General features: G+C 27.9%; 1 protein-coding gene across 1 annotated transcript in view; it reads left to right on the top strand.

Moving 5' to 3' along the window:
* The window catches only part of MS3_00001854 (uncharacterized protein), a 62,299-nt gene extending 38,391 nt beyond the window's left edge, over positions 1-23,908 (top strand). The window contains exons 2-3 of the mRNA XM_051209358.1: positions 12,383-12,596; positions 21,981-23,908. Coding sequence (XP_051074811.1) covers positions 12,383-12,596; positions 21,981-22,498 — 732 coding nt within the window. The 3' untranslated portion in view covers positions 22,499-23,908. The remainder of the gene's footprint in view (positions 1-12,382; positions 12,597-21,980) is intronic.
* Positions 23,909-24,292: the final 384 nt, after the last annotated feature.

Genomic DNA, 24,292 nt, shown 5'->3' with positions numbered 1-24,292 from the left:
TAACAACGACATTAAACCTAAGACATTTATATTTTGTGAGTGCTATTATTTTATTGAGCTTGGTTTCCAGTAGTTCAGTGTTCGATCTAGTCCTCTAGAAAAATTATTTCCATATCAACCAAACTAATGGAAAGTACCTGATTCTTTGATGGTCGTAAATTAACAGTCGTTATGGTGAATTTCTGACATTTTTCGACCAAAGACTTGTGACTTGTAGAAGCAAGTAAATCAAAGTGAAAAAGCAACGCACCATTGACATCAGGGATGGTCGTGATCAATCACAAATTTATGAGGATGGAAATGTAAATCATCAGGTTCTGATTGAGTATTTTATATACGCTTTGCTGACCACAAAATTCATATGTATCGTTTCATCTGGGTTCATAGGTATGCTCATATGAGTAAGTTCCCGATCAGTGTTTTTTTTTAATATTTTCAATAATTTATTCTGTAATGAGAGCTATTTTTAAACTTTCTAATAACTACACATTATTATTCACTCGGTTTACAACATAAATTTATTAAGAAGTAAACAGGGTTTATAGCTGTTAGGGAAGGTATCCGCGAGAATTCCGGCTTTTATTAGAATTCATGTAATTAATATGCTCACAGAAAATTGTTCATTAACTTGGTTTATTCAACTAGGAATTCACTTTGAATTCCTTATGACAAAAAATTTTCCGAATAGTTTTATTCTTTCTAATGATTATTGAACGAGATAAAGGTTGTATATATGGACATTAAAACTCATGTGGCAATTTTCGGTTAGTTACAATTTGAGTTTGATATGAAACACAGTATCCACTAAAGATATATAATGTGTTTACTTTTGTTTAGCCACATAATAAATATTTTTGTTTAAATTAGACTAGTAACAAAAGGAAGATAATGAAGTAATCAAATCAATAAATAACATGAGTTCATATAACAACACCATGCGATACTGTGAACATTCTAATTTGTAAAATGAACATACAAACAATTTATCAAACTTTCTTAATGATCATTATATTCTATTTATTATATTGTATATTACGTAATAATAGTCATAGGAATTGATATAAAAAGAATTAGTTTCTATATTAATTTAATTAGTTTATTTCAGATATTACATTTTATTCATTTGTGATATTTATATTTGAATATCATTCAATATGTATGTTATATACCATTCGTTTTATTAACCCTCTTAAGAATTCGTTTATTATACATTTTCAATTGATGGTCAGATATGAAACACTGGTTCCAATATTACTATTGTATTTTAGATTGGTAAATGGTTGTATCTATCAGTATGAAATGTATTTTCATAGATATCCTGGTATGTTATCTCATAAGTAACTATAGATATGTATATTTGTATACACAATGTTAGTGAGCTAGTAACCTTTACGAGGTAACCTTTCGAAAACAAATAAACATAATGGCTGAAACAGGTTGTCGTTCCTCTGTAATTTCCCATCATAAAATATTAATGAAATATATATTATGGATAAGTGATTCATTTTCTAGATTGATGTGAAGTGTGAATGAGTTAAAATGTACTTACTAGAATTGAATAACTGACCCTTATCCCGTAAATTAATATACATTAGAGAACGGAACAACTATCTAGTCAATCCATTTTATCTTTCAGAAAGACGACACACTACTATAAATGATTAAAAATATTTAAAAACTTAAAGATTTGTGTGATGTTAGTTTTGTAGATAAACGTTTAACGTTCAAACTTTGATGCTTACGACTCTGTAATAGGGGAGGAATATAAATATTTTAAAATAAATAAAAATAAAATAATAATAATAATATTATTATAATATTATTTATATTCCTCCCCTATTACATAATTCTTAAACCACATTGCTTACGACTCTGTTATATTATCCACGAAATGTTTTGTAATCTTTTCACAATGACTACTTTCTTCACTCAAACTTAAGATTATTAATCCCGTTTATAAATTTCGAGTGCTCATCAGCAGATGGTGTTGACCTGAAAAAAGTCATACACTTACACAATACATTTTGAACAGTATGATTATTAATATAGTTGTCAAGCTGTCTTCATATGAAGACTAATGAAGTACAATTAAATAAAGGTTCAAACATATGTTAAGTTATGATGTACGAGATCAGACAGAAAGGGATGATATAGCATAGTAAGAATAAAATGTACCGTCCTCCTATTCATTTTGATCGATTTAAGATTGCCAGAGGATATTCAAGGTCAGAGTAGATTGGTTTTGTACACATTAAAATGACTTAAATGTAACTTCAGATTCAACATTTTTAGACTGTAGAAACTGTGGCCTCTGTATAATTTTAAAATGACAGCATTGCTGGTACATATCTATTTTACCATTTGAATATGTGACATTTTTTTGAAATAATTTAACGTGGGAAGTTAATCTCACTGAAGCAGTATACAAATAACGGTTTGTTTAGATTTTGTTGTAAACTTAGGTATTCTGTATTCAATTGTTTCGGCTTTCGATGTTTTAACTTTGAAATTGAAGTCCTGATTGTTTCTCAATATTATTTTGCTGAATTAGGGGACAAATCTACTGTGCATTATATTTCTGCATAAATAAATAACACAGAAGTTTACAGAATATGCACTTCGGAATAGTCTTGTACTCAGTTAAAATTGATGGTATTTCTTCGGTATTGATTTAAATAATCCAAAGAAATAAGCTTGATCTTCAGTCAAATTACTAATATTTTTTTCAATAGTTGAGTTCATTAGTCAAATGGAGGTAGATCACTATGGAAAACCTGAAAGTATTGGACGGCCGTTTCGTCCTATTGTGGGACTCCTCAGCTTTAATTGACTCATGATCTCAACTATTGAAATTACTATAATATCCACAAAACCCCTTTCTGATATTAATATATTTTTATTAAACATTTCATTAAGATTCTTCATAGATTTATAGATGTACAATATAATGGTTAACATAAAAAGTGTAAGTAATCTTCATTTAGTTTTTCTTTCATTTTTCAAAATAACATTTAAACTAGTGTTTGTAAACATTTATTTAATTGAATATGACGTTTACTAAAATCATTCAGCGACACTTCCTCACTTTTATGCTTATTTATTTTCTACTTCAACGAACAATAGATATGTGTAAACTAATAATATTTATGATATGAACGAGTCAACGACAAATTGAACCAGTTCGTATCTACTCATACACATATATAAATGTAAGCACATGCTCTTATACACACAAACAAATTGAAAGAAAAGAACAAAAAAAAATTACAGTCGTTTCAGGTTACGAAAAGTTAATTAGAATTTTACTTCTTTCTTAATTTGCTTCAATGGTTGATTGATTGGCTGGGGAATAAATACTAAATTGAATTGAGGTGTTGGTAGTGGTTAAAAATTGTGATCAATTTCTATATCAATAAATTCTGTCTTATTCATGTAATTATTTATTCAATTAAAAATTAAAATGAATTAAACTAGAGAAAAATGATAGATAGAATAGTAGGAAGTGTTTTCTGTACTTTAACTTTATAACATTCATGTATTTATTAGATTTTTTATTTTATATTCTATTCAATTTCCTTTGTTCAACATGGGTACATGACTATGAGTATCTACTTGTATAGATAGACGGAAATGAATATATCAATATTTAAAAAAAATATATTCAAATCTACTTAAATTTTACCATAGTAACAAATCTCTTGGGACAGTCTTCATTGCCTACATGATACCTTGAAAGTCGTATATAAAATTATCAATTAAATAGGGGAGGAATAATAAAATTGATCTGAGTATGATGGTATATGCATACATATGTATGGACTAGAATAGTAGATCTCATGAGATGATTAAGATACTGTAAATAAACATGTATGCATCTATTTCTTTATTTTTTTTTCCAACTCGTTTTACATATCCATACCGACTAGAACTATTGAATAGGTAGATTCAGTCGTTGATATATAGATTAAATAATAAAATAAAATTTCAAAAGACAATTTCATCCCAAAAAGAAAATTATTTGATAATTGAAAATTCAATTTATTATTATTACTATTATTATTATTCTTACATAGATTCTGTTAAGAAAAAAGTGACTTGAGTGAATTAGGTCCGACTTAAAATTGACATAAAAACCCAAAGGATTACTATAAGTTAGCTTTTAATTTTTCGCATCATTTAAAAAGAAAACAACAAGAAGACTGCCTAGAAATACATGTGTATGTGTGTGTGTGTGTACATGAATCCATGCATGTGCATATATATTATATGACTTGTTTTATCGAATGAGCCCAATCCTTGTCATGTTACACTTGAGACAGATTGACATATATATATATCTGTGTGTATAATTTAATTGAAATAGAAGTATAGAAAAATTATTGATAGTATGTTAAGAAAAAGGACTTGAATTGAGAAATAAAGTCAGAAAATTGTTGTAGACCAACATAAAAAAAGTGGAATAAATTCAATGAATAGACGTGAACTTGGAGAACTATGACGAAATTAAAGTAAGATGATAATGGAAAATAACTGCTCTTTAACTATGAATAAAACCTTGTCTTTTTCTTCTTCTTCGTCTTCTTCTCACAATTGTATAATCAGTCTCATTTCATCCATTGACTAAACACATACAATAATAATAATGATAATAACTAATTTCATTTCGAAGAATTGGTTGCATGAATAATGCAGCAGTAGTTTTGAAATATTATCAACATTATTAACGGTATCAGTTTTTGTTAAAGAAAAAAAACATCGCCTCCATTTTCATTGGAAACTATTAATCTTAAATTTGATAAATAAAGGGTGAATTAATTTAAAATGTGAAGGTAACTTTAATTGTGGACTGTCATTCTCTGAAGAAATATGCAGACGAAGGGAGAAATAGGTAGCTGTTCACTGTTTTTTCAATGACTTCTAAGTATTTCCAAACTATGAACTCTCACATTAGCTCATTTACTCATTATTGACCAATTATTTGCTAAATTTTCAGAAATCTTAGTGGAAATCTGTGATCATGACATTAAATCACTTGTGAGATCCAATAAGTGTTTCACCATATCACGAACTGACTGAATTCGAAATGAACATGCTTACGTTTTAACTCACTGATTAAAAATGTTGTAGTCTATTATAAATCTAAACAATTTGATCCATGATAGGATCATGAATGATAAGAGATGCTAAATTAGGTCAAATCAGATATTAAGTTTCCCTTGATTTTCAATGGTTTCTCAAATGACATTCGTCTTGGCCAAAATTGCTTTTAAATTCAATGACATCCTATTTTTAGCCATCCTATTAGATAATTTTTTAATTAGCCCACTGTTTAGGATAGGATTGAGTTAATAGACTATCTTCGTGTGCGGATATTTTAGATATAAGGAAATCAGTTCATAGAGAGAATCATAAAAATTGTGATTAATAATAGAATACAAATTAGAATTATTGAATGAACTAGCAGATCTATGCAAATTATCTCAAGTGTAATAATAAGACTAATCACCACTTAGATAAATAGACTAAACAACATACTACGTAAGTCCGAATGACCTGATTTCTCATAAAATAAGAAGAGACGATCTAAAAGGAAACACGATATTCAAAGGAAAATGCGGGACAATAAAAATGAATTCCTGTGCATCATTCTGACAAATTTTACTCAAATTTGTTTCAAGTTTTCAACTAGTGATTTGTGTGCAGTTTTGGTATAACTCAAGGTACTAATCAATATATGGTTTAAGCCCTTTCGTTTATATTCAAATGGTAGATAGGGAATTTCATGAATATCTTTTATTCTTCTAGTCACTTTGAATGATTTTTAAAACTGGGTTAGGTGTTAATTTAATGAGTGTAACATTTATTCAACTATATTAATTCAACCTATTAAATGATTACATCTTTTCAAATGAATTCATGTTATTCTAGACCAGATCTATTCAGTTAATTTCAATATAACTCAGTCAGTTCGTAATATCCAACTTACATGAATTCACTTAGTGTTTTATTATTCAGTAAAATGACCTTTTTAAGGATACTTGGTAACTGTTATTTTTTAGCCCATATTTATGGCATTTCCATGTGATTTACTTTCTGTTTTATGTTACTTAAACGATACAAAGTGTTTACATCACTTCGAAATGAGACACCTATATGGTAAATAATTACATGCACACAATGGTTAACATATTTGAAGTGGATTTCAAGGCATATAGATACATATATCAATTAGCGATCATACATCATAAATAAATTAAGCCCCGCTTTAAATGAAAAAGTATTTGACAGAAAAAAAAGAAACTTTTATCACAGTGATTGATATACACGTGTCCCAAATTTAGCAGAAAGATTAAATAGTTTCTGGAATAATGAACAAAATGAGTATTGAACTCCTTAGTTTCGAATTAAATTTCTTTTTTTCGTACAGGCGTATATACCATCACAATCATTATAATTAGTATTCTCTATAGGAGTCATTTGAAGTTTCTCATTTACATTAGTAGTAGTAATAATAATATTTGCACAGTCTATACTTCCCCATCGTGTTCATCCCTATAATCAACTTTGGATTATTAAAAAGGGACTATGTTATTATTCTCCAGTATTTATAACCTACAATTTACATTCGAAAAAAATAAGTACTATACTGGAAATAGAAAATAATTTCAGTAAGAAACATTCTCCCCTTTTTAGTTTATCAATAAAACAGGTTTAGATTATAATTATCACTTTGAATTTACTCGGTTTATTGTTAGTTTTATTATTGTTGCAATTATTAAAACTATCAGTAATTATTTACCAAGTAATATGACACAAAACTGAGTGATCATAAAAGAGCCATTCTACCTAAGTTAACTATTTTAATTCAAACTAACAACTGGATATTCTCATATACCAAAAGATTGAAGATGTAGTTTATAATCTTTAAGTAGATGCTTAATTGTTTCAATTCATACTACCGAGATATATAACTAGCGAGTTTTTGTGAGTACATTTGTAAACATGTCAACAAATGTAAGAATGAGAAATAGTTATATTTATTACACTCTTATTTCAAATTGATATAGTTTGTTAAGTATAAGGAGAGTATATACATTACAGAATGATTATTTTAATATAAGAATGCATTGAAAAGTGGTTGAACCATGTCTAGTAATAACAAAGTATTCTACTTAATCTTTCTTTATATAAAATCATAACATGATCTAGACTTCTGTTTTCTTGTAATGTAGTTTTAATCAATAATGATTTTAGAGATTTTCTAACGTGAATTTGTTTTTCTTTTCATTGAAAAATGATCATTCTATAAGGTTATTTCACATATAATACACATTATATTGTGAACAATTTATGGCATCTGTCAGAATACTGTTATAATGATTTAGGTAACTTCAATACATAAATAATTTGTATTATTTAATTTTATTATTAATAGTCTTTCCATTTGGATATTTTCTTCATTTAAACTGATATGTTTTTGTGCTACTCGATATATGAGCTTTGAGTATATCTAACTATTGAACGTTATTAAACCCATAACATAGACACTGTACATCTTTGAACAGTGAATACGATGGTTAAAACAAAAAGGAAAATAGGATAGACCAGATTAAAGCTTAATGAAAATTAGGCAAATGAATTTTCTTGTAGATCATGAATTTAGATAAATGGTTTACATCTTATCAGACAGTTTTTATATGAAGATGGATAGTATCTAGCAGTGGAATACAGGACACACATTTCGTCCTATTCGGAACTGATCAGCTAGCCACTATCCATATTTGCCTAAAAAGCTTGTGACTTAAGGCTATATCGAAGCAATCCGCACAGGATGCACATATGCTAACATGAGACTGATCAATTGCAGTCCTAAATAACAATAGAAAGATACCAATAAAACAACACCAAGTGAGTTTTTATATGAGTTTTACTTTTTATATTACTCCATTTTTTTTACAGTTTTCTCGTTTGATTGTTTCATTTTTTCAAACAAGTAAGGACATAATAATAAACAACTTTTATAAATATGAAATAAATCACTTCATATTAAGCATAATCTTTAGTTATTCGATTACTTGTCTATGTATGTTTAGCTGTCATGATTCATATAATTTGAAATGAGGTAGAGCTCGGGATTGAAGTTGTGTTTAGCTTTACAAATGATATACATATATAACATTTTATTACGCTACCTCCATAACTTCTATGGTTGGTCTCATAGCTGATATTTTTAACAACAAAATATCAGTGTGATGGCTTAGTTTCATAAAGTAGCGTATGTGAATTGCTGTAAAAGTTAATTTACGAGGTAATGAATATCAATTACTTTCCTAATATGATGAACTCTTCGTTGTAGGGTAACGATTTACGGATTGAAGGATTATTAGGACATATATATATATATATATATATATATATATATATGTTAGATAAGTGGCTTGCATTTTCCCTTATAGGGATTATACTGTTTTTCGTTCGTCTTAGGGATATTCCTAATAAAGTTGAAAAAGATTTGTTCAGATTCAGATTTTAAACTAGTCTGTATGGTAGATTTTTTGAATAATATTTAGTTCGAAGTGCAATAGACTAGAGTCCGTTGAAGCTATTGTGCCTTATTGATGTGGAATTAAACAGTTAGTGAAAAACTCTTTAACAATACTATATAATATTTCACTTAACAAAATGTAATTGGTTCAAACGGATAACTCTAAGCCCACTTCCCATTAGCAAAGAAAAAAATTTTCATATTCATCAATAACAATATGGTTAAAATATTTGTTTTACATAGTTAGTAAAAATCCATTTCGCCAGTCATTAGTTTTTTATGCGGTGTGACAAGAGTTATATATGCATATCATCATAGGTTTATATTTTGGCTGTTTGATTGTTTATTCTACTAAGGTAATTTTCTAAAAAACTTGAGAATTAACCGAGACTATTAAATAATAGATTACATTCTTCACAATTGGGACTAGATGTAAAACCTTAAAAAAACCGATTGCTACCCTATGAAGAACTATTTACTTAATGAAGTTCTTTTAAAAAATAAACACATTCACTTAACGACTATTTTAGAATTACTTCAACCGGATTCTTAACAACAAGAAATCGTTTAAAATGAATGCCAAACAAATACATAACAAGCATAATATTTGGACAGAAATTAAGCCCCGAGTATAGAGAAGTCATTATGTGTGAAACTTATACTTGAAATAATCTCAGTGATTGAAATTTAAAATAATTCCAACGTTTCGACCAGCTAACTTGTCTGAACTTCTTAGTTTATTACCCTGGAGAAGTTCAGACAAGTTGGTTGGACGAAACGTTGGAATTATTTTAAATTCCAATCACTGAGATTATTTCAAATGTAATTTTCACATATAAGCATAATATTTGTTGTCTTCAATAGATTGACCATTATAACATTAAATAATAGTTTATCTAACTAAAATTACTAAAATATTACAATTATTTTCAAAGGTGTGCATTTTAATAATTACAGTAAATATGATCATTTTATATTTAGTTCCATCATAACTTTCTATAGTATCGAGATACTTTATTTAGTATCAGAAGGGGTTTTGTGGAGATTGTAGTAATTTCAATAGTTGAGATCATGAGTCAATTGAAGCTAAACCACCACAGAAAACCTGGAAGCACTGAACAGCCATCTCGTCAGCAGTGCACATTCACGACCCCTATTAAATTACCTATTAAATATTCCATATATTCTTATCATTGAATTATTGTTTAGCAATAGTATTTAAGATTAAAAAGCAAAAATTGTTCTTTTTTTTAAAAAAAAGGGATTGTTTATCTATTCAATAAACGTTTTGTTTTCAAATATTAAACTGATACACCTTAGTGACATATGTTATTTAATCAAAAATAATATAGACTATCATTATTATTTTTTTTCATTATTTCTTATTTAACTTGTTATTCATGAATAACTAAGCATCAATTCAATAAGTAAATTTCATGACTACATTCATAGTTATATCTAACTAAGTTAATTATTCTTTTCCGTTATTATTTTATTCTTAAATTATTTCTCATTATTCATGATTTTCAATTTCTTACATTATTATCCAATGATTATTATTATTGATAATCTTAATTCATGTAAAACACGAATTTTATCATTATTATTATTATTGAATATTTTATTTGGTATATGCGTGTGGTAGTTGTGTATCTGTGTGTGTGTGTATGTGTATGTATATATATATATATATGTGTGTGTTTGTTCAAATATCCCTTCACCCAATATTTTCATATTTCATACATATCAGTAAATTTTCAGTAGTTTTAAGGAATAGAGAAGAAACAACAACAACAATAATAATAATAATCATGTCAAACGATATCATTAATTAAATTTATTTTGGAAGATGGCATTTTGTCTTGAGTTATATATATATATATATATATATATTGAGAGAGAGAGAGGGGGGAGAGTTATATAGTTCATTTTATCATTGATAATATAATAATTATTATTACGATAAAACATTTTTGATAGAATTTTCTTTCCGTTTTTTACTTCTTTCTTTCTTCTTGATGTAGTCAAGATAAATTCATCATTCTCCTTTATAATGTGCACTTATTCTTGTCTCAGTTTGTATGTAGTTTTTTTTTACTTATTTCATTTCAACTTATTAAAAAAACCCAACACGATAGCACTGGTATTCATAAATTTGTTTTCTTATTTTTTTTCTGTTCAAATGTGATATACAAATTATTTGTATACACATTCACAAGCTGAGATGTAAGAAGAGATAGACTTGCGTTTATTTTTCATTCATTTTTAAGGAAAAAATAAATGCGTTAATATTCTTAGAACAAACAGACTGGCAGGCAAATGTAGGGATATTATACCTTGTCATATTAAAAAAAAGATTATTTTTACTATACAGACAAATGCAATTTTATTTGTGGAACTTAGTATCCATTTTGTGTGTGTGTGCGAAAAACAGAGAGAGAGAAAAAAAACAGGATAAATAGTACTTCACTGTTTGTCTAAACTTGTATAGTTTGAATAATGCACGGATCCAAAGAACAACATGATTCCTAATCAAACATGTATGATGTTTGAAAGAGTCGAGTTAATTTCAAAGAAAGAAAAAGTGATAGAACTTGTATAATAATAATAGTGGTGTCAACATTTACAGTAAGAAATATAACACGCGATATTGTGATGAAGACAATTTACTTGTTTCTCTAACAGAGAACTACATACAACATACAACACATAAAGACAATAGAAAGAAGTATAAAATAAAAAAAGAGTTAACTGTTTTTAACAAGTGAAATTTACTAAAACAGATACATCTATTAACATGCAAGTATATCTCTTTAGGTGAAATATTCTACAGAATGATATTAACAGTGACATTTATAAAAAAATTACAATAAATGGTGATTAATTAATAAGATTGTTATTGAGTAATTCTAATTTATGGCTGGACTAGGATACTACTCATCATATCTGTATATTGACTAGTTTTTATCGTGAAAATAACGCTTAAGTTGATTACATGACTAGACTAAGTTGTTTGGTTAGTGGGATATAATATATCCCCTATTTAGAAAGCAGTTATTTATTAAGCTGGATGTAATATTGGCAGTTAAACTAAACAGTTTATCTTCCATATTTGTAAAACACTGATTTCGTATGACTATATTTTACCATAATTCTTATAACGCAAGCTTTGTAAATTCATAAGAGTACATTATTTGGAGTATATTCGGAGTTATTTCATAATGAAATTATTTAAATCAACTATCAGGAAGTTTGGAAATTAGGCGGAAATAGTGTTTATTTCACATTACGAAAAAAATCAACTTTTCCAGTTGACTACATAAACTACTTATAGATTTACTAAAAATTCGATTACATAATGACTAAAAGAAATCAAAAATGAGCCAAGAAAATGAATTCGCATATCAAAGTGAAACAGAATCATGGATGTAATTAATGAGATTTGGTCGATAATTTTGGTTAAAATCAGCCATATCGGTAACTAAACCAATACTTTTCATTCAATAAACAAGTGAATTTTATATTTAGAAAAATTTATTGTGACATCATGATTGATTTTATTTTGTATCTTATGATTGAAGACGATTTACGAAAATATTTTGAATCCTTAATTCGATTATATTTGTTCAGCAAGATGTAGGTATTATATTAGGCTTTAGCTGATATGTTGTGAACTAATGTGTGTTTGAACTAAGTGACTTCTTCAAACGCCTATCATTTTAAACATAATTAAATCTCTAGAATCATTGTAAGTAATAGTTTATTTTAGAGATTAAGTAACCTCTTGTCTTCTGACAATGACATCGATAGTTTTTTTCTTATTCTTTTCTGATACAGAGTCAAATATTACTATCTGAAGCTCATCCAAATGTGAAATTATCCAAAGATATATTTTATAGTTTAATTGTAAAATCATCTGGAAGTGCTACGCGATTAATCAGATTACTGATGAAAAGTTTTTTTACACAAGATGAATTGGCTGCTTCATCATTATCTGGTGAAGGTATTTATAAACAGCGCCTAGAACCAAGTGTTACGGAAGCAATTAAAAGTAAGTAAACTATCCATTCCTTTCTTATAAATAATAAAAATTACATTTATGATCAAATTTACTAAAATTCCATAGCTAATATAACCCAGAGAAGTTGATTTCGCCAAATTCCTGTTACTTTTTGTTTCAAAAACGAACCTCTCCTATTTTCTAAACTATGAAATTTACATGAAATCATAATGTTTGGGATATACTATTAACAAAAATTTCACCAGCAGCTGAATCATTTGGAGAAGAATATTGTAAACAATCAAACTGGTTAAAGTTGAACGAACTTATATTGAGAAAATATAAGTAACTCAAAGACGGGATCTAATAAAACTAAATTAGCCAATACTAGACATCATAAAATGAAGTACTTGGCTTATTTTTCAAATAAAATATATTAAAAATAATTGTTAGTCGGGTTAAGACAAGTAAACCCTCTGAAATGAATTCTTACTTCGTCACTTAGTTTAAACGGACAATAAATCACTTTAAAACCAAAGCAATATTTTTAGCAGTTATTCTTCGGTTCTTTCACAGTATAAATATTTTTGATTCCATTCCGTTTCTAGGGTCAGTGCAGTTAAAAGATGATCTATGTGTTCTTAAACCATCTTATTTTATACAAGTTTGTCAATAGTAAACAATAAGATTGTTTGAATGAATACTTATTGTGGAAACTATAAATTAACCAGAATCTTGAAATGAGAGTAATTCTAGTCCATTTAAATGATATCAATCAAGGAAAGCTTTCATGAAAATTACCATCTTCGTTTTAAGTTAGTATTCAGAAAATCTCCCACTAAAGTATTTTGTGCAAGACATAAAGACAATCCATTTTACTAAAAATTAGCTAGAAACATAATATCATTGAAATTATAAACCGATCTAAGTTAGATCACCGTGTAAAATCTGAAAGTACTAGATGGTTGTTCCGTTCTAGTATGGAACTGCTCAGCAGCACGTAATCGCGATTCCTCATGCGGGTCTCCAACTTAGCACCTTAGGTTTCGTGCGCAAATACTTAACCTCTAGGCCGATTAACCTGCATCCAACAGTGCTAGTCTTTAACTTCAATTAATCCACGACATTGCATGATCATCTTCTATTACCTTTGGTAAGTAACTACCCCACACTTGAAACAGATTAGCTCTCCTGGTCATGCAGTGTTGTGGATTGATTGAGGTTAAACATTAATACAATCGGATTCCAACTCATTGGTCTAGAGGTTAAGGGTTTGCGCGTGACATCGAAGGTGCTGAATTGGGGTCATGCATGCCAGACTATGTTTATGCACTGATGAGGAGTCCCATACTAAGACGGAACGGTCGTCTAGTGCTTCCAGGTATTCAATAGTGGCCTAACTTAGATTGGTTTACGATTTAAATGAAATTCAACAGTCTTCATTGCCACCATAATAAAAACATGATAGTTGATAATAAGTCAAATACAACTAATCAGAAAAGCTGTATACGTTAATATTACTTTTAAATGTTTTATGAATGTATGTTTTCAAAGTGTGCTTAGAGTTTATTCTCCCTACATTCACAATGAAACATTTTATTAAGCCACTATTTGCGACGTGGTTATTTTCTCCTTCATAATTATCATTTAAGAATTGCAGTTTAGCAGTCAAGACAACTATCGTAATCTAAAACAGTTAACTCAAAATTAAATAACAACAAAAACAAACAAACAAAAGTTTGTATTCTGTATGTAAATAAATAATAACTATCGAAATTAGTTTCCTTCAGTTTCTCTTTTCCATCATTTTCCCATCAATTTATTTTGATTCTAAATAATGACAACAAAATATGATACAATCCATCAAAAAAACAAATTAATTATTCCGTCCTTATGATTATTTCGTACAGAACAACCTATAAAACCATTTTTAAATGGTTAGTTAGAATGAAAGAATAAAAGTACATTTTACAATTTCTTTTTTTCATTATCCTCTTTAAGTTCATTAATAAATGTAGTTTTATTAACAGCATGATTAAATATGTAATTATATATATATATATATATATATATATATATATATATATATATATATATATGATTACTATACTGGTAATATCAGTAATAGACGTTGGTGATTGTTAGTTTCTTATTAATAGTCATAAGGTTTTTTATTCTTAGTCCTCTCTCATTTATTTCTCTTTTATGTAACAATATCTTACTTAGAGAATAATACTAAATAACTATACTTTTAATATGTACGTGTGTATGTAAATTTTGAGTTGTTTTATTGTTGTTGAAAAATTGTTTTGATGCACTTGAAATGAAATTGATTCTTTGTCCTTAACGTTATGTAATAATTATTTGATTTCTATCATTTGAAAATCATGGTTATTTACTAGTTTAGTTTGATTTTGCACTGGATGAATTTCTCACTAATAACTTATTATTAATCATTTTAAATAGTTATTGCATAGATCTTACTATATCAACAATAATCATATGCTAACTAGTGATTAACTTCAAAATCCAATTAGTAGAATTCTAATGAAAAGTTGAAATCAGTGGAATTCAACTATGTCTAGTGTGAGACAATTATTCACCGCAGGCAATAGACGAGGATTAAGCAATATTGTGGATTGATTAAGACTAAGCATTAACACAATTGGATGCCGATTCAGTGGTTTCGAGTTTAGTCATTTGTGTTCGACTGTTAATCACAGGCTCGTGAATGCACTGTACTACGGAGTCCAAGAACAGAGCGAAATCGCCGTGCAGTGCTCACAGATTTTCAACAGTGGTTTAACTAAGATCGGTTTGTGATTTAATTTATGATAATTAAATTATCTCCACAAATCCTTCTATACCATAAACAAATATACATCTATGTATAATAACCGTCCATATTAAGACGGCATGAGCTTTTTGCGAATTTAATTGTAATTTTCTGGTTAATGGTTAATAAGCATTTATTCACTAGTTGTGCAGTATATTGCGTTTTGATTATTACCTAGTTATTTTTGTTGAATCCAGTTGTCATCAGGGGCTTATATTATGTAAGATAATGCAGAAGTCCAGACATTATAGGACGGCTATCTTCTGTTAAAAATTGAGTTTCTAGTGCTTTGAGCAACCATCAGCAGATAGAGAATCTTGAGAAAAGTTCAATACTATTTAGCCACTAAATCAACTTCACTCTATTTCTTAATGCGACTAACAATAAACAAGTCCGTATTTTCGATATAATAAAACTCAGTGGGGACAAATATAGCACGAGATGTTTGTCTACCAGTCGAATGGGATGTATACTTGACAGCAGTTTGTCCTCTATAGCTTTGTGGGTGTGAAACTTAGACTACGAAAGTAAATGAAGTACTTAGACTGCAAGTTCTTAATAATAGCGATCTTCGAAATATTACTCGTTTTTCGTGGAACGACAAAGTGTTCAATGTTGAGGTTAGGGATAGGATACTAGGTGGTGTCGGATTGGTTGATGTGGTTATGAGTTTTAATTGACTGAGGTGTTTATGACACTTGTTACTAAAGCCTAATAACACTCGTGACAGGCGATGTCTGTCGAAATAGAATTAGGTTAAACGAAACCTAGCAGAGTCCGAATCAAAACATACTACAGCTTCATGAAGTCACTGAGTATGGGTTTGAGCTATATAGACAGATTCGAACTACAATCACTGCTTGAAAATATTAGGTGAAGTGGCTCAGAATGGTTCATAGTGGGGTAGACTCGTTCAATTATTATCTTTTTCTCAATGTCAAATTCCAGCATTTTCTCACATACATCTTTCAATTCCGTCTTTTAGAAAAACATAAATATTTAATCTTTCATATCATCCTTGTTACTATATTATTTCAATCAACTTGTTATTTTTATCTGGTTATACTAATCCAGTGTAGTAAACTGTACTAATAAATACCTATTCCAGGCTCTACTATGATTATGATTATCTGACAAACTAAATGAATGTCGATTTTGTCATTCTGACTATAGTCTACTTACTGTTTTATGGTGCACACCAAGACTCGTAATATTGTAGTTGTCACTAATGCTTCTTTTTTCTTGATATTTCTTGTCAAACATCTATTTTCACTTAATTTTGTCTATTCAACCTATATTTTTAAAGATATATAATCACTTCAGATTACGTCACATTACACCGGGCTTAACAATGTTCCAGACTCTTTATAGACTCATACAAACTACTGTTTATTAATCAATATGTTTTTAGTTCATTTAACCTAATAACAACAGTTAGACTTTTCATGATAATATCATCCATAATGTGTTCTTAAACTAGTTACAAATAAATCATGAATACTGTCAGTTTATTGATAAGGAATTTGATTATGGCGGTAAAGTTGAAATACTCTAATGAGTTTGTTCACATGCAATTAAATATACTGTAAAATTTTATCCATTAAACCTCTCATTATTATTTTTATTAAACACATATATCGGTATTTGTAAAATTAAAGCACCTACTTTCTTGGTTTCTTCATTAAAAAAACAAAACAACAACAACTTTTAATACTGTTTATTCCATATTAGGTTATACATTTAACAAGGGTAATTTTTAAAGTCAGATTATTGTATTGACAGCATTTTTGTAAGCAGATTTATTATGAAAGTTCAGTCTAAACTATACTCATTAAATTAGGTATGCTATTTCATTTCAATCAAATCGGAAGGATTTCTATCAGAATATGTTTTTGTTTGTTTGTTTGTAAACAATGTATTTTTATTTACCAAAATGTGTTTATCTCATTATTACATTAACTTAATTACAAATTACTTGTGTCTGTATTTAAGAATGAGATAAAGATTATCTGTTTAGCTTTTAGTTACAACAATCTAGATTATAACAGTCATTATAAAAACATTGGAAACATTCATTTTATTGATTTCATTATGTCGGATATGTTTAAACTATTGTATAGTAAAATAAATTTGCTTTGTTGTAATGATTTTCTAAGTGTAACAAACGGTATTTGTTATCTAATAAGACTGGAAATTATCTAGTCAAATTCGTGAGTCAATTAAAGCCAGACCACTATGGAAAACCTGGAAGCACTGGACAACCGTTTCGTTCCAGTATGAGACTCCTCAGCAGTGCGCATTCAAGATCTCGCCTACTGGATTCGAAACCAAAACCTTCGGTCTGTTAAACCCCAACAATCTCCACAACCCTATGCTGATAATTACCATGTGCTCACTAGTGACTAGTTTCGGGAATTAATTCTCGGAGTTTTGGTGAGAAGCGGTGACCAGTAAAGTTCAACCGTGTCAGATGTAAGGCAATTACTCACCAAAGACAATTGAAGATGGTCGCGACATTTCATGGATTGCTTGAAGTGAAAGATTAATACCGTTGTATGTTGTCTCTGCGATATAGATGTTAAGCGCTTACTTGCAAGAGCGAAAGTCCTGGTTTTGAATCCAGTGAACATACTCGTGGATGCGCACTGCTGAAGAGTCCCATACTAGGACGAAACGGCCGCTCAGTACTTCCAGGTTTTCCATCGTGGTCTAGCCTTACTTGACTCATGAATTCAACTATTAAATTAATTTTAGACATTATGTTTGTGCAACAACTGTTCATGCACTTGGCATTGTTTAGTAGTTCTTAATTCTAACATCCATTGAGTTGTTGAAAGTTTTTATTTGCTATGAATATTACATTGGCCAAACAGAAAGTAGGGCATATCTCAGATTTTTTGAACATGTTCCATAAAGCCTCAAAACAAGAGAAAGAAAGACTCTAAATATAGCAATCACCAAACATCTCTTTGATACAGGATATCATTTCGATACCCTACAATTATTCAAGGTGATTAGTAAGCAGCCAAACTCCAGTCTTCCGAAGTTTGCTAAAGCAGTTGCTATCAGACGCCAAAAACCTGATTTATGTGTTTAAAATAGGATAGCTATTAATCTTTCTTTGCCATGGTGACTAATATTCTTTCGCTGTATCTTAATATTTTTTCTTTTTCTTCAAACTCTTTCTTGCACTTATCACATCATTGATTTTTATCCCAACTACCTTCCAAATTAATAATCTTGTTTTATCAACTGAACTCTACTTGGTTTATTCCTATCAATGTTTACTTGTTTCTAGCCATTTGAACTGTTGTCACAATTTTCTTTTACATAAGGTATATATTTACAATATTCAGCCTATTACATTTATTTACACCCTTGTTATACAATATGAATATATCTTTAATATAACTTCCAATCAAACACTTCCATGTAGATAATTTAAACCCAGTATGTAATTATGATGTTTAAATATCACAGGTTGTGAGTTGCTGACGAGAACCAACGAAATAAAAATGAATTCATTTTATTCTGCTAGAATGTTTGTTCTTGCTCTTTTTAAAATGACAAAGGGAACTATGTGTATGAAATTGAGATATTAGTCAACTTTATATGGTTTATACATAGGTTAGTTTCATAAAATATATGATTGTACAGTTAACCATGTGGATAATATACATGAGTAAAACGCCAATGCTTTGTTTAAATATGGTGAATAACCTATAATATTTTTAGTTTCAGCTTCATTGAACAATTAGTTTATACGTCAGATGGTATTTAATTCTCATCCATTTATTTTTCTATACTTTAAAGTAAAAAAAATAAAAGAAGAATAATAATGAAAAAAAAACGAATATTGAACATTCTGGAAGTTATACTTTGAAATTAAAATATTCTTTCTTAGCTTAAACAAAACAATGATGAAATCAGCTGTAAATGTTGCATGTATAATACATTAAACAAATATTATGAAATTCTTAATGTAATAGCATTTTCTGTATTGATTTGGTATTTAAAGTATTTACCTGAAATCTCTTTCGTACATGTTATGGTTGATCAGATTTATGGAGAGTTAAAACAAAATATTAAATTAACTCATTAGCCATTTACAATTATAAACATGAGAACCATTGTTTTTAATACCACTTATTGTCATTGATTTTTGGAATATGAAATTGTTTGTTTTGCGGTTCAAGATTGATATCTTTTATAACCTTTTAATATTTACTTATATACACAGTTTGTAGCTACTGATTAAATTAATTATATCGAGAGTGATCACAGTTTTAATAAAATAGAAGAAAATAACTTTAATTTCTAGTCAAGAGCATACAGTACTTGTAAGTAGTTTGAAGGAGTGTGTGGTAAATTCAGCATTTTTTTCCTCAACTTAATCATTTAATAACAATAGCCTATATTAAGATAATAAAGAAGATTTGTGGCTTAGAAGAAGAGTTTTTATTATTTTACGTTCTATAAGATGATGACATCTATTAAACTAATCAACTAACATAATTCAATGTATTTTTGTGATAGTAGTAACTAATTTATAGGCATGATTTCTCATAAAATATCATCCTATACTAGAATATACACTGTTATTCATTTCTAAATCTTATTTAAACATGAGTTGGTGTTATATTTAATTGATAATAATGATCTTAATTGTTTTAATATTCCCTGTTGTTACTACATTTTTACATCAATTTGTACTTAATTATACTAGAAAATATAAACCATTTTACTTTACCTCTTTATTGTTATATAAATGAGGATTTGGCATTTTGGTATTACAATTGAAACATTTGAAATATTAATAGTGAATGCTCAAAAAATAGTTCAGATCTAATCACACTTAAGTAAATTCATCTCGTTTTCTCTTTTCATTTTTTTTTATCCATCTGTATAGTGATTATACAGGACAAACTTAAAAATCTCATTTATAACTGTAATCTTGATGTTTTTATTAATTAACATTCCGGAAGTCTCTTTCATCATACCATATCGTTTTTTTTATGAACAAAAAGATAAATTAATTTTCTCTATCAAAGATGAATTTATATAGAAAAAAGAAAAGTCTTAATGGTTTTTCGAAAAATAAAACAGAAAGAAATTATCTTCATAAGCCGATATACACAATATACCATTGTTTATACAATCTCACTCCCCCCTCCCTCCATTTTTTATTTTTCATTTATAACCAAATGTGAACACAGAAATAATGATAAACAGTAACAGAATAAATTTTTTTTTACAAGAATAAAGAACACGCACAATTTGAATAATAATTAAAATTACATGAGATTTCCATCTCACTTTTTTACATCCGTAAATTTCTTTCATTTCCTGTAAAATTAAAAAAAAAGAAAAAACAACAACAACAACAATTGGATAATAAAACTAATTAAGCTTTCTTCATTTGAAAATTATATAAACACAAATAAATTTAACTTTTTAGTGTAGTTCCATAATTGTTGTTTCCTCTATTTTCATTTTTTCCTCTTTTTTCTTTCTATTTTTGCGTTTGATACTCTTCATGTCATTGTTATTTTTTTCATTGATGATGAACTAAACTATTTTGCTCAGTGATATAGTTTCGTTTGATTAAATGATAAATTACAAAACTTATGATAAGAAATGTTATAGTTAAGTTGAAATGAAGATGATTGAGATATTGTTTATTTATCTGTATAGTAATAGAGAACTTTCTTAATTCATCATTATACTGTAATTACTAATATTGATAAATATCATTATGTAACAAAGTTAGAATTATGAAATGGTCTAACGTTTGATTTTATTTGTGATATGTTTACTTTTTTCAAATAAAAGATGTTTTGTCATTATCCCTATTTTGAATATGTACTTTATTTATAAGTGATTGATAATACTCAATAGTCAACCATCAAACTTTGTTTGTACTAAGTAAATAAGGAATTCAGATAAATACTTGAATGTTATTGAAAGTTTTGCAGAGTTTCATATAGTCGGATAAGTAAAACAAGAAGTGAAGTTGTGTTAGTATTTTTTTCAGGTTGGATTAATAAAGTGCAAGGTTGTATTGTGGTGTGTGCTACTTATATTAACATAAGTAGTATATGATGTTAGTCAGGGACAGAATATCTGGCAGCAGAGAGACAAGAGGATCGGATAGTAAAGGATGGAAACGGAATACAATTTGTATGAAAATGCAAAAAAAATGAAGTCTGCGTCATTTTGAGACAATTGATGGTCATTTTGCAAATTAAGCATTTACTTTATGATTGTTAGGTTTTATTAACAAATTCTGTAATTTCGTGTTCAATACATTCGATTGTCCCCACCCGTGTTCTATTCACTACAGTGTCAGCTATTTTAGTTTTTAATGGACTTCTAGTACAAGTATAATTTAAATCAAATGTGTGTATTCAAACCGAAAAATACAATCTTATTTGTGGTGATTTGAATTATCCCATTATTAGTATTTTTACTGAATTTTTATCAGTCGTAAGGCGAAACGTGCGTTATGAATTCTAACCACATTTCATCTTTTCTGTATGCGATGTTTACAAGTGATGATAAAATTTAGTGATAAATGTTTTATTTTTATTTATCTTTAGTATTTATACGTCAAAGACATCCACAATTAAAAACTGGATCAATTAATTTATGTATGACAGATGTATGTGTTCAAGCTAGAAGAGTTGCTAATAATCAAAGAAGTCGACAACATCCTTTAAGAAATTCACCAATTATGCAAGAATCTTTAAAATCACATAGAAATTGTACAAATGACCAAGAAGAATGTGATAATCTATTAGGACTTAAAAGTCGAACAAATAATTCAATTCGTTTAAATTCAACTGGGAAATTGCAAAAACATAATCATGATATTATAACAACAACAACTACTACTACTACTTCTATTGCACCTACAACAAATTCTATAACAAATGAATATGATTCTAATTATTGTATAGAAATGTCAAAATCTGAAATTAATGATACACATTTTTCAGAATCAGAAAATGATGAACCTATTTTACAAATAGTTGATGAACGAAATGAAACGGCTTCAGATAATGTTGGTACACCAGCATCGTGTTCAGTTAATTCTTTTATGTCAGATCAAAAATGAAATTAAATATCAAATTTTAAAAAAAGAAAAGAATGATAAAAAAACAAAAACAAAAATTAACTGGTAAACTATTCATAATCTATTGCAGGCTGTGCATGTTTCTCACTATCTCTATACTTTATTGAATCCTCTTCTTAATTTTGTTAATTTATTGCATACATAGTTGTGAATATACAATGTGTTTTCTTTTTCTTTTGTTTGTTACAATTTTCACCATAATAGTAACTAAATGATAATCGATAGTAATAGAAATAAAACAAATCAAATTTATATTGGATTCAAATGAGCTAATCATGTCAAATTGTCTTTTCTCTCCCTCCCCCCTCTCTCTTTAATGAAAACCAATAAAACTTTGTGTGTGATATAAGTCATTAGGTTCTATTAGTTTAGTTTGCAGTATATTTATATTGAATTTCTTTGACATTATTGCAGCATGACATGTTTAGTTCTTTCATTTTTGTCTTTCTTATATTTTTCAGATCATCTTCAATTAATCTTATTGACTTTTATTATCATTTTTTTCTTGATTTTAGCACTACTACTATTGTCTTTTGTATTTCAGCCAATTTATCTATTGTGTTATTTTGTTTGTTTTTTTTAGAAGGCAGCTTCGGTTAGGAAGTATATTTTATGTTGTGTTTTTTTTTAAAAGAGTAACGTTTCTGTTAATAATCTTACTTGCCGCTACTTCAGTTTGTTCTTCTCTTTAATCCGATGTAAAAGGTTGCCTTTTATTTTCAAATTGAATTTTATTTTTCAATCCTTTTCAATAAGAAATCTTTTCTCTTTCTTGAATAAAACTGAAATCATATAGAAAAAATATAATTAAAAAACCGTTTTAAAGAACAATATATAACTATCCATAATACTTAGTTTGAATTGATTCTGTTGTACTAAACACTCTTTTTTTTTTCAAAAAACAACATTATATCAATGAATACACTTTATAAGTATTGAGAACGTTTAAAAGAGGACTTGCATATTAACTATGATTGATAGAGCTTCCGGAATGTTAACTTATTTCAATATCCTAACAAAGTTTTATGAATTATGTTTGACTTATTAAAACTTTCAATAACACCATTAGTTTATTCTATATGGTTTATTTATAAGATAAATAATATTATTACTTATAATAATAGACCATATATGTAACATTAATAAAGAATTATCGGATTATGTAATGAATTCATAATAATAATATAAGACTATTTGATAATGACTTATTCTCTTACTGTGACATCTAAAAAATTCTTAGTATTGTATCTTATTTTTACTTGTAAAATGAATTACCATTCCAAATGTACTTGATTGTTTGTTTGTTTTCTTTTTCTTTCTTTCCATAACCAAAACTATTCCATCTCATTGTAATTTTGTGAACACGTATACATATATATATATATATATATATATATATATATAAGTATACATGCATTAGTTTCATTTGACTGGGTTCATTGTCTTTATAAATAATTTAATTATGCTTACTGTGATGAATAATTGTTGCTGTATTCTATTTTAGTTTCATTTTCAATCTTTTACATTTTTATTTTATTATCAATCAAACTTATGAATGAATAAATAAAGTATTAAGTATTATAAATGGTTTGTTCATTGAGTCAATTATTGTTATTCCTTATTTTCGTTCTTTTTTTGGTAAAAAGAAAAGGAAAAGAAAAAAGAAAAGAACAATACAACGTAATATTCCAGCAGACACTTTTTCTTTCTTTTTCTATGAATATTGTGATATATACATGACATTTTCTCACCTTATAATGTACATCATTTTCTTTA

The sequence above is a fragment of the Schistosoma haematobium genome, chromosome 1, assembly GCF_000699445.3.
Source record: "Schistosoma haematobium chromosome 1, whole genome shotgun sequence".
NCBI classification, from domain to species: Eukaryota; Metazoa; Platyhelminthes; class Trematoda; order Strigeidida; family Schistosomatidae; genus Schistosoma; species Schistosoma haematobium.
Note: the sequence above shows the minus strand (reverse complement) of the source record. Positions and strands in the feature narration are given on the sequence as shown.